At 44.0% G+C, this 12342-nt stretch overlaps 1 protein-coding gene across 5 annotated transcripts in view; it reads right to left on the minus strand.

The window, feature by feature from the left end:
- Positions 1 to 12342, minus strand: part of si:dkey-94l16.4 (transcription factor 20) — a 47907-nt gene that overhangs the window by 30223 nt on the left and 5342 nt on the right. For 4 of the 5 annotated variants that reach the window (XM_056770605.1, XM_056770603.1, XM_056770604.1 and 1 more), the window contains exon 3: positions 10438 to 10531. In XM_056770605.1, coding sequence (XP_056626583.1) covers positions 10438 to 10531 — 94 coding nt within the window. Of the gene's footprint in view, positions 1 to 7233; positions 7386 to 10437; positions 10532 to 12342 lie in introns of those variants that run through there. The other variant, XM_056770607.1, reaches the window with a different exon arrangement.

A 12342-nucleotide genomic window follows, 5' to 3' on the forward strand; every position in this document is an offset into this window, starting at 1 on the left:
GCGAAGGTGTTCTTCTGTGCGGTCCGAGTAGAGGCGCAATGCATGAGCTGGACACATAAAAAATCGGATTGGGTCTTCCTCACCGATGGGGAGCGCCAGGAAGTTCACAACTTTTCCCCGGAAGGGAGTAGTGGGAACTTTTTGGGCACGCATCCGGGCCTGGGTCTCAAGATAACGTGAGAGTTTCCAGGGCCGAATTCGAGGCAATCCGGGGACACAGAGGATGCTCGGAGGTCCCCTACCCTCTTGAAGGAAGCGAGCGCCATCAGGAGGGCCGTCTTACTCCGGTGAGGAAGATCGGAACCTCCGAGGGGCTCTTGGGGGGCCCAGAGGCCCCCCAGGACCACTTTAGGGTCCCAAGAGGGTATGGAGCGGAGATTAGGAGGATTCCGCCCTTTCGCGCACTTTAGGAACCTGGTGACCAGGTCGTGTCATCCTAGAACCTTTCCATCAACTGAGTCATGATGAGTGACTACATACACATTCAGTGTGGAGGGGAGATTTTAGTCTCCAATCTCGCAAGAAGGACAACACAATCCTGATCGAGCACCTCAGTGGATCTTTTTTGTTGAGAGAGACACCAGGACGAGAAGAGGCGCTGTCTAGAGGCGTGTTACCGGCTAGTAGATGGGTCCGTCGTCACCACGACTTGCCTTGTAACCTGCCCAGAGGGACCTTAGTCCGTCGAAAAGTCATGGAAGACCAGGGGTTATGGTGCATCGGAAGCAGGGCGTCATCACCATGCGCCTGCTGCCGGTGTGCCACGCTCTCCTCGGAACTCGACTATGAAGCCAGTGTTGGAGCGGTCTCATGTGCATCAACCCGAGGGGAATTACCCCGCGAGGACGCCATGTGTCCCAGGAGTCTCTGAATTGTTTCAGGGGGACCGCTGTCTGCCTGAAATGTTCCTGGCAGTTCAACACCGGCTGGGCGCGTACTGCGGCACAGTTGCGCCGATATGGTGACGGAGTTGAGTTCCATACCGAGAAAGAGGATACTCTGCACTGGGGAGAGCTTGCCCTTCTCTCGGTTGACCTGGAGTCCCAATCGATCTAGGTGCCGGAGCACCAGGTCCCTTTGTGTACATAACAGATCTCGCGAGTGTGCCAAGATAGGCCAGTCGTTGAGATAGTTTAGTACCCGCACACCTTCCTCGCCTCAGGGAGAAAGGGCGGCTTCCACGATCTTCGTGAAGACAGGGAGACCGAAAGGGAGGACTCCTTCAGGTTGATTGCCACGAACCAATCCTTACACCTGATAGATGTCAGGACGCGCCACTGCGTAGGCATCCTGAACGGCAGCTTGTGAAGGTGCTTTGTTCAGGGTACGCAGACCTATGGGGCGCAACCCGCCGTCTTGGGAACAATGAAGTACGGGCTGTAACCCGCTGAACATCTTGGTTTTGAGAGACAAACTCAATGCCTGTTTTGCCAGAAGGGTGGTGACCTCTACCCGAAGTATGTAGGCGTCCCTGCCTCTGACAGAGGGAGAGATGATGCCCCGAAACTTGGGAGAGTCTCTGGCGAACTGGATCGAGTAACCAAGACGGACCGTCCTCATTAGCCACCAAGACAGTGTGGGCAGCTCTCGAGCTCCCAGGGACTGTGACAGGGCGTCCAAGGGGACAGTCTGCTTCATCATTCCCACGGAGGGTGGTTCGATGACTGGCAGAGCTAACCATGTCGCGGTGGGGACCCCGGAGAGAAGGTTGGTTCTGCCTAATTACCTGTCTGGCGGGACAGCTGCACGCACTGTCGGTTTGAGAGTGGAGGCAGCTGTCGTGTGTGTACGACCCTACGCCTCGCCAGGGCGTGAGGTCGGGTTTGCCGGGCAGTCCAGTGGAGTGTGTGATCGGCTAGAAGGAACACCCAGGGGGAACAGAAAAACTCTTTGTGAGTAAGTGGGCGCCAGGCCCTGAAAAGGGCCCGGCTTTGGTGATGAGGCAGGAGCCGTTCCGTACAGACCGATTAGAGCCATAGCTGTGAAGGTCGGGCCCAATGTTGTTCTCCCTGGGGTGGCACCTGTGGGGGCACAGTAACCGGAGCCGATGTCGAAGGGGTCCTGGGCTGCCGGGAAGCAGACATCACGCAAGATCTCGGAGGCCTCTGGGCGGCCGAGTCGCAGCGCGGTAAAATGTGGCTAATCACCACTGTCTGCTTCTTCACCGTCAAAAACTGCTGGGCGCAGTCCTCGACGGTGTTACCAACAACCCACCCTTCGAGACGGATGCACCAAGAAAGCGGACTTTCTCGGTGTCATTCATCTGCGCAAAGTTCAGCTGGGGGTGTCTCTCCTGGACCACTATCGTGGACATCGTCTGACCTAGGGCCCGTGCTGCCACCATGGTTGCCCGTAGAGCGCCGTCAGTTGTAGCACGGAGATCCTGCCTTATACCCAGGTCGGCCTTACCCTCGTGGAGGTCTCTCAACGCCCTGGCCCGGCGGACCTGCAGGATGGCGCAGAGAGAGGAGGCAGCCTGCCCCGCGGCATCACAAGGCTTCGGCACCAGTGATGCCGAAGTCCTATACGCCTTGGACGGTATTGGAGGGTGTTCAGACTGATTGGAGTGCTGTGTGGAGAAGTTCTTGTTGCATTGCTGCCGGCGGCTAGTTTGTATCCTCTGACACTTGCTTCACCTCACATTTGTTCCTGGTCTTAATATTAGTGTATTTTACTATAATTACCTATCATTGTCATTGCCGAATTATTTAGAACTTTATTTTCTAAATTTATATTAATTGAAGCGTAACGCCGCTAGCATATTAGCGTGTTAGCTTGCCTTCTGTTTACAGTGTGGAATATCATCTCCCCCTATTTGTCTTGTGTGCTAACTGTTTCTCTTTTTAAGTGTATATACTAAGACTCATCAAGCAACCTTGGTAAGTTAGGATTGCACTTCATACCCGGTGAGTTATGTCTTCTATTCCTATTGTTGTTGCTTGCACATCATGTCATATGTTTAGCTTAGCCTTCTCTGTCAGCGGCGAGGGTTTTACATGTGATAAATGCAGGGAAGTAGTTAGGCTGACGGAGAAGATCTTAGAATTAGAGTCTCGCATCCAATCTATATTTGAGGATAGTAAGAGTGTTAGGACTGTAGAAAACACTTCGGATGCGAGCAATGTTAGCGCACACAGCTCGGTTCCGGTTGAAGATCCCCTGCAGCTGGGAAACTTTGTGACGGTGAGACGGCATAGCCGGAGGACAAAACATCACTCAACCGTTCCGATTAAAGTCTCGAACAGGTTTGCCCCGCTCAGTGACGCACCGACTGAGAAACCTGCTGAAAGTGCCCTAGTGATCGGTGATTCTATTGTCCGGAACGTTAATATAGAGACACCAGCCACCATAGTCAAATGTTTACCGGGAGCCAGAGCGCCTGACATCAAGTCAAATTTAAATGTGCTGGCTAAGACTAATCGTAAATACAGTAAGATTGTTATTCATGTCGGCACAAATGATGTTAGACTCCGTCAATCGGAGATCACTAAAGATAATATTAAAGAGGTGTGTGAGCTCGCAAAAACGATGTCAGACACTGTAATATTCTCTGGCCCCCTTACCCCTTACTGCTTACCGTGGTGATGAGATTTATAGCAGATTATCATCACTAAATGGCTGGTTGTCTGAGTGGTGCCTGCAGAATAATATAGATTTTATAAATAACTGGAAGAGTTTTGAGGGCAGACCTGACCTGTTGAAATGAGATGGTCTCCATCCCTCCTGGGATGGGGTTTCCCTCCTCTCTAGAAATTTGGCACACAGTCTTAATAATGCTAAAGTCTGACTACCTGGGGCCCAGGTCAGGAAGGAGACAGAATGGCTTAACCAACTGTCTGCTTGCCGTCTCGCGTTACAGAATACACAAAATATACTACATGTAATAATCCCTTCTTACAAACAACATAAAATAGAGACTGTGTCTGTCCCCCGGATTAGCAAGCATAAGATATTGCGTAAACCTCTTGAAAGTAATTTAATAAACGTTAAACATATCAAACATGAACAAAATACAGATAATCAACTGTTACGACTCGGATTGCTTAATATTAGATCTCTCTCAAATAAAGCACTTTTTGTTTACAATTTTCATTGTTAAATGAAAGCAGCCCCCCCCTGCTTTCAGGGTGCTGCTTTTTTTCAACGATTTGATAACCGATCATAAAATAGACATGCTTTGTTTGACAGAAACATGGCTAAAGCCAGATGATTTTATTACTCTAAATGAATCCGTTCCCCAAGATTATTACTATAAACACGAGCCTCGTCTAAAAGGTAGAGGGGGAGGTGTCGCTGCACTTTACAATAATTCTTTTATCACCTCTCAGAAGTCTAATTTTAAATACAATTCTTTTGAAGTCATGGTACTTCACGTATCGACACCTAATACTAAGGACAAAATATTTTTAAAATTTATTCTAGCTATTGTATATAGGCCTCTAGGGCACCACACAGATTTTATTAAAGATTTTGTTGGGTTCATATCAGGACTAGTACTGGCCGCAGATTAGGGGTGGGCGATCTAGAAAAAAAAATCAAATCACGATTTTTTCCAGATAGATCACGATTCACGATTTTATCGCGGTTCTTCTTCAAGTTGGTTTTAAGACTATTTTGCAAATTAAAAGGGGCTTCAATACAGCCAAACTAAGTCCCCATATAAAAATATACTCTTTACCATTTATATTATGAAGAATATTTTAATCAAGTTAATATTTAATGCAGGTGCAAGACCATAAATCAGCTGTTAGCAAAAAACTTTACATTTTGAATTTTGTTTTTCATCTTGTTGCGGCACTCGGAGTGAAGCTGTGGAATGGACGTGGAGGATAAATATTTTTGGCTGGGTATTTCGTAACGTGGATCTACGACTTTGAGCAGTTTTTTAAAGCCCTCATTTTCCACAGTCTTTATGGGAATCATGTCTTTGTCCAGGTAAAATGCGACCGCGTCAGTGACATCTTTCCAGCGCTTGCTCGTTCTGTCATACGGATACGTGTTTTTTTTTTCTCAAATGGTTCTTTCGGTAAAGTCGTTGTTTAAGCCTTTTAGTTTCTGTATGCTTGGTTGTAGCCTACCTGATTTACTCGCGTGGGATCCCTTTATAATTTGACTGTCGGCATACTCTTTCAGTCCCTTTATTTTGAGGTGGTTAAAAAGGTTCGTTGTTTTGCCTTACGACGCTCGAATCTTATCATTGCCACATTTGCAAATAACTGTTGTTTTGGCCGTGTCATTTGGGGAAAACCCAAACCATTTCATTATTACTGATGGAGAACTTTTTTTAGGGACCAAGTCCTCCGTTTTTCCCTCCATCTTCACTGACCGCGTCACTTAATCTTACTGAATTCACAAGCAACGTATACGAGCTTGTTTACATGGCGCAAGTATGTTGACGAATTCTATAGAACAGCACTATATAGGACGATTTAACGATTTTCCCGAAAAAGTGGAGTCATTTTAATCGTTCGCGATCTAATATCGTCATATCGCACACCCCTAGCAGATAGAGTCCTTGTTGTCGGTGACTTTAATATCCATGTAGACAATGATACAGATGCCTTGGGACTGGCCTTCAAAGACTCTTAACTCCATGGGCGTTAGTCAACATGTGTCAGGACCCACTCACCTTCGTAATCATACTTTAGATTTAATACTTTCTTATGGTATAAATGTGGACGATGTTAAAATCTTTCAGCAGAGTGAAGACATTTCGGATCATTATCTGATATTATGTTTGCTTCAATGGCCTACGGCTGCAAATCAAACTCCTTGTTACAAATATGGTAGAACGATTACTTCAACTACCAAAGATGCGTTTCTCGATAATCTGCCTGAATTGTATAAAATATCTAGCATGAGTAAAAACGTTGACGATTTTGACACTACTATTGAAAATTTTAACACTACTTTCTCGGAAATATTAGACACAGTTGCTCCTCTGCGTTTAAAAAAATCTAAAAATAGCAGCCCAACACCGTGGTATAATGAACACACTCGGACTCTAAAAAAAGCGTCCCGGAAAATGGAGCGCAACTTTAAGAAAACTAATTTAGAGGTATTTCGTATAGCATGGAAGGATAGTACTCGAAATTACAGGAATGCAATAAAAACGCCTAGATCCGCCTACTTTTCAACACTAATAGAGGAAAACCATCACAACCCTAGGTTTTTATTTAACACCGTGGCTAAATTAACAAAAAATAAGTCGTCATCGACGTCAGATTCTGATTATCAGCATAACAGTGATGAATTTATGAACTACTTCACGAGTAAAATCCGAGATATAAGAGAAAAAATTATAACAATGCAACCTGTAGTGAAATCCGCTGAACAAACTAACTACAGCACCCCTAAGGAGAAATTGCAATTATTTTCTACAGTAGATCACAATGAACTGTCTAAAATCATAAGATCATCTAAATCAACAACATGCATGCTAGACCCTATACCTACAAAACTACTGAAAGAAATGCTCCCAGAAATTATAGATCCTCTTCTCAGTATTATTAACTCATCTCTGACATTAGGACATGTGCCTAAAGCATTTAAGGTGGCTGTTATAAGGCCTCTTTTAAAAAAAAAAAACTCGACCCTAAAGAACTAGGGAATTACAGGCCTATATCGAATTTACCTTTTATATCTAAAGTTCCGGAAAAAGTAGTTTCAACTCAATTATGCTCCTTCCTCCAAAGGAATGACATTAATGATGAATTCCAGTCTGGATTTCGAGCAAGTCACAGTACAGAGAATGCTTTGATCAGAGTTACAAATGATCTGCTTTTAGCGTCTGACCGTGGCTGTATTTCATTATTGGTGCTGCTAGACCTCAGTGCTGCATGTGACACCATTGACCATAGCATACTTCTACATAGACTCGAAAATTACGTCGGCATTAACGGAATAGCATTGAAATGGTTTAAGTCTTATTTATCCGACCGTTTTCAATTTGTAGCAATAAACAATGAGGTGTCCCGCAAATCACAAGTCCAGTACGGTGTACCACAGGGCTCAGTCTTGGGGCCTCTGCTCTTCGCTTTATACATGCTACCTCTAGGAGATATAATAAAGTGACACGGAATTAGCTTTCCCTGTTATGCTGATGATACTCAACTTTATATTTCCGCGAAGCCTAATGAAACTCAGCAGTTTCATCGAATAAAGGATTGCATAGCTGACTTAAAAATGTGGATGAGTAACAGTTTTTTACTACTAAACTCGGACAAAACAGAAGTGCTACTTACTGGACCGAAAACTGCAATGCGTAACAGCCAAGAATACTGCTTAACGATTGACGGATGCTCCATAAAATCCTCGTCATCAGCTAAGAATCTTGGTGTTGTATTCGATAGTACTCTGTCATTTGAAAGCCATGTCGCCAACACCTGTAAAATTGCATTTTTCCATCTTAAGAATATATCTAAATTACGTCATATGCTGTCACTGTCAGATGCAGAGAAATTAATTCATGCATTCATGACATCAAGACTAGATTACTGTAATGCACTTCTAGGTGGTTCCCCTGCAGGCCTATTACAAAAACTGCAACTGGTTCAAAACGCGGCAGCTCAAGTTCTTACACGTACAAAAAAAGTATAAACATATAACCCCGGTTCTGTCAACCTTGCACTGGTTACCTATAAAGCATCGCATTAACTTTAAGATCATGCTTATTACCTATAAAGCCCAACATGGTCTAGCGCCGCAGTATTTGAATGAACTTCTATTGTATTACAGACCTCAACGTACATTACGCTCTCAGGCGTCCTGTCAGTTGGTAATACCTAGAATTTCAAAATCGAGTGCAGGTGGAAGATCCTTTTCTTATCTAGCGCCTAAACTTTGGATGCAGTTCATGCCCAGACCTGATGGCAGAGCTGAGAATGGGAAGCGGTGACCTGTAAAGAGCTAAGAGGATAGAGCTGGATAAAGGACGCGACAACTTTGTTTTTCCTACAACATTTAAAATGCTTTTAGATTGTTAATGATAATCTTAAATCCTTAATTTTTATATTTTATTAAGCCTTGTTGTGCAATCACTGTTGAGCTTGTGCAGAGGCAGCAGCTTTTGCCAGAGGGGAACTGGAATCCCCTGGTTGGGCCCGGGTTCCCCTGAGGTTTTTTTTCTCGATGGGAGTTTTGGGTTCCTCACCACCGTTTGCATACTGTTTTGCACTATCTGCCTGGCCGGGGGGGGCTGCTTTCATTTAACAATGAAAATTGTAAAAAGCGCTATATAAATAAAGTTGAGTTGAGTTGAGTAAGCATGGCCGATTCCCCCCAGGTGGCAGCCGCCTGAGGCACAGATGCACCACAGCCGCACGTTCCACCTGGGGGATCTCGACATAGCCTTTGGCTGCCCCACCATCGAGGCAAGTATCCCCGGGTTAGCATGGTTGACATCACATCTGCTTCCTCCTGAGGTCGATCCCCCTGGGGGGAGCTCGGATTCGTCAGAGTCGGATGCCAGTCTCCCTCCGATGCTGCGAGCGACATCTCATCTACGTCACACATCGTTTCCGAGTGCGTGCCTGAGGATCCGGACTGTATGCCACCGCCGGTTGGGGAACGTTCAAAAGAGCGAATCGGGGTGCGATCGGCCCGTGAGCACTTGACTGGCGGGTTTACGTTCGCAGAGGTCCCCACATCACTAACGCTGCTAATACAGTTGGACTTCGGGGCTGAGCCACCGATGTCACGGCCCGGGGAGCAGACGAAATGGTGGCTGGTTCTCGTAGGAAGACAGCCACCCGTGACCGCAACTTCTGAATGACAATCTGCCCGCAGTGCGGGCAAGATGTGTCAAGGAACGCTGCTTCAGCGTGCTGGACGCCCAGACACCTAACGCAGCGACCGTGTCCTTCCCCCTCCTCGATGAGCGTGCCGCACCTAAGAGAACAGTGGGACATGCAGTGCTGGAGAATGCTCAGTCCTGAAAAGGACCTTTTTAGAAAACTCTCTAACACCTCCGGAAGCGCCGAGACGCCCAGGTAGGGACGATCCGCTGCTCTACGTCGTAGATCCGGCAATGTAGAAGAAGAATTTGTTGAATTATTTTTTTCGTAGTCTTGAGCGAAGGCTCTGAAGAACAAAAGGTAAATGAATGCTGCATGCCGGCTTCCTTTTATACCGGACATCCGGGGGCGGAGACCGGCATGCAAATTTCATTCGCCAAATTTCATTGGCCTTTTCTATAGTATTCAGAGTTGATTGGTTCGCAAGGGCGAACCCCATCTGTCGTTCTCGACACAACGTCGAGAGACCGACAGAAAGGGAACTGTTTGTCTACTTCATACCCAATTGCGTTTAAAATAACTTGACAGACATGTTAACATAATTATATGTGTATTTTACCATTCAAGCAAAAAGCCTGTAAGACAAGATTTGCGCGCTAAGGGGAAGCATTTGCTCAAAGTTGATGTTTTTTTACACGGAAAAGAAAACAGTATTGCTCCACTGCGCTGTTATATATTAGAATATTATTGCTTCGCCCGGTCCTTGGCACTTACGTGAGGCAGCAGCCAGGTAAGTTAAGAAAGGTTCACACAGACCACTCACTGACCTCACATGAGCAACAGGGAACATCTGTGCATTATCCTCGTAAAAATAATTCATCACAAATTGAAACTATTAATTTCTGCTATCTTTGCATAGATTTTTATTAAGATTATGCCGCAATAGCAGAATCACGAACAACTGTGCGGGCTATTTTTGTGATAATCTGGACTTTTAAATTATGAGTTTTAGGTGTACATTTTCATCTAGGTGTACTCGCACACTGAAGTTAATACCTTTCTTTGTCTTCTGCAAAATGAAAGAAGATTTGTTTGATTCTTGGCACACGCCATGGCTGTTCTGTAGTTTTCTCTGCCCTCACACTGTTATATTTTAATGTCGAGCAGCTCAACTGCATTGTGATCTTCTACGATAGGTTGAAATCAGTCACGTGGTATGTGTGTGCCTGTGTGTGTCAGACTCGGCGCGTGTGAGAGAGGCTGCAGTCAGCATTGTGTAGACAGCGTCAGCAGAGATTTTTAGCTGAATTCCTATTGTTATATTTCCAGGCCAAAACACTCGGGGCTAGATTACAAACAATTGGGCTTTCTGATTTTGATAACCGCTTTAATAACACCAACCCAAATTTCACTGTTCCAGAATGTTTCCTCTGTGACGTTTCAGCTGGAGAGTTTCAAAAAGTTTATTTATTACTCTCACGCTCGGGCAAGTTTATTTCCGCAATCCTACTTGCACTTTGTTGTTTATATGCGTGTCTGACCACAAGTTTAAACGTGTTTATTAAAAAACAAAAGCAGCTGTCAACAAGCTGTCTGCCAAACTGGCGTTGAAATTTCAAAACCGCAAAACTATGCGAGGATCGCCGTTTTCTGTCTTCTTTTGAACAACACACAAGAAGCGACATCTGTTTAAGTTTCTTACCTGACTGCATTGCACATGTGAAGTGATGTTTGTTGGGGCAGCCTTTGAAAACACAGCCCAATGTTGCCCCCTTATTCTGACAAATTGAACAAATCTAAAAAAAAGGATACTGCGTTAAGAATAGTTCACCTATAGAAATGAAAAGTTTAACATTACCCTCACACCATCGAACATTTATATGAATTCCTTTCTTCAGTTAAACACAAACAAATAATTTAATATCCAACTCCATATACAAATTATATTAAAATTAGTGGTGGGCATAGATTATTTATTTTTAATCTAGATTAATCTAGATTAATTTTGGAATTAATCTTGATTAATCTAGATTAAAATGGCTCATTTGAATTCTGCCAAAGGCATTCAGAATATGTGTGCTACCCAAATAATGACTAAAAGTAAGTCTTTGAGAATGGGTGTCTCAAGCCAGGACGCGCATTAGACCAGGGGCTTATCTCCTGTTTCCAAAATGCATCACAAACTGCTTGAGAAAGCTGTTCTACTTTGATAATTGGTTATGAAAATAAATTATGTTCAATAAGATGTACTTGTGTTTACTTCCGCATTAGCTAAGGGATGCTTTGCGTTTAGGTGGTACTTGAGACTGGAAGAGCTCCTACAGTACATTTACATTTAGTCATTTAGCAGACGCTTTTATCCAAAGCAACTTACAAAGAGTTAGGGAGCAACAAGCGATATGTCATATAGGAGCCATAATACATTAGGTGCCAAAACGAATTTACTGTTTTCAACTAAAGCTAGACCACTTCCTGTTGAGTGAAAATTTTTTTTAAACCAATTCCGCATTGCACAAGGTGCAAACAACCTTAGTCTTGCCGATGTTTCCATTGGGAAGCTTCTTAAAAATAAAATTTTCCCTGAAGCAACCCAGCGGCTTCGAAGCTGCATCCATGTTAACACGTCACGTTTGATGTGGTAATTTCACAGTAACGTTATGTTTTGTTCAGACCAAACGCGAATGGCGCGTCAAAAGTGAGTGATTTACATGTTAAGTCAATGCAAAGACGCGATACACCTACTTGCGGCGCGAATCGCGCGAATGAAGCCCTGGTCATGAGATGATGAGGCGGCGCGAATGACGCGAATTACGCGAATCACGCGAGTTGAAAAATCTTGTTCTCGCCCGGTACACTGCAATTAAGCTAGGTGTACATCCATGCTAAAATATCAAGGTGAAAGTCATCATAGCTTGCGTAGTATAGACCCAGCTCCCAACCCAACTTTGAGAATAGATTAACGGCGACATTTTTTTTTATCGCGCGATAAGAGTCTCACGTTAACGCAGCACGTTAACGCCGTTGACGGCCCACCACTAATTAAAATGTTTAAATTAAAAATGCATTTTGATTGTATGTCAACAGAATGTGGTATGCTTAATATGCTTTAAGACAAATTATGTGTAGGATTCATCATTCAACACCACTGCTGAGTATTTTTAAAAAAAAACGTAATTATCTTCTTATACAGAATCCAAAATGAAGCCCCGAAAAGCACATCCAGTAATCATTAAATTAACCCAAATGACAGGAATAATAAATGGCAAACGTTAGAAAGAGAAAAAATATCATATTTTGAGTTTATACAGTGAAACTCAAACCAAGAGAAACACCGATAAGCTCTAAATTCACACATTATGAAACTTAAGAACTTCAAATGTCAGTTTCTTCTATGTCTCCTGACTAATTATGTGATATTTCATTATGTCTGAATTTAGCACTTTATGGGTTTGTTCTGGTTTCATTGTCACTAAAGCTCAAAATGTAAATAGTTTTTACTCACAACTGTATCATTTCACTTTGAAAGAGATTTATTGACCCACTGGAGTCATTTGGATAACTTTAATGATAGATGTGACACAATTTAAACTTCAACACTTAGGATCCA

This window comes from Triplophysa dalaica, chromosome 17, assembly GCF_015846415.1.
Source record: "Triplophysa dalaica isolate WHDGS20190420 chromosome 17, ASM1584641v1, whole genome shotgun sequence".
NCBI classification, from domain to species: domain Eukaryota; kingdom Metazoa; phylum Chordata; class Actinopteri; order Cypriniformes; family Nemacheilidae; genus Triplophysa; species Triplophysa dalaica.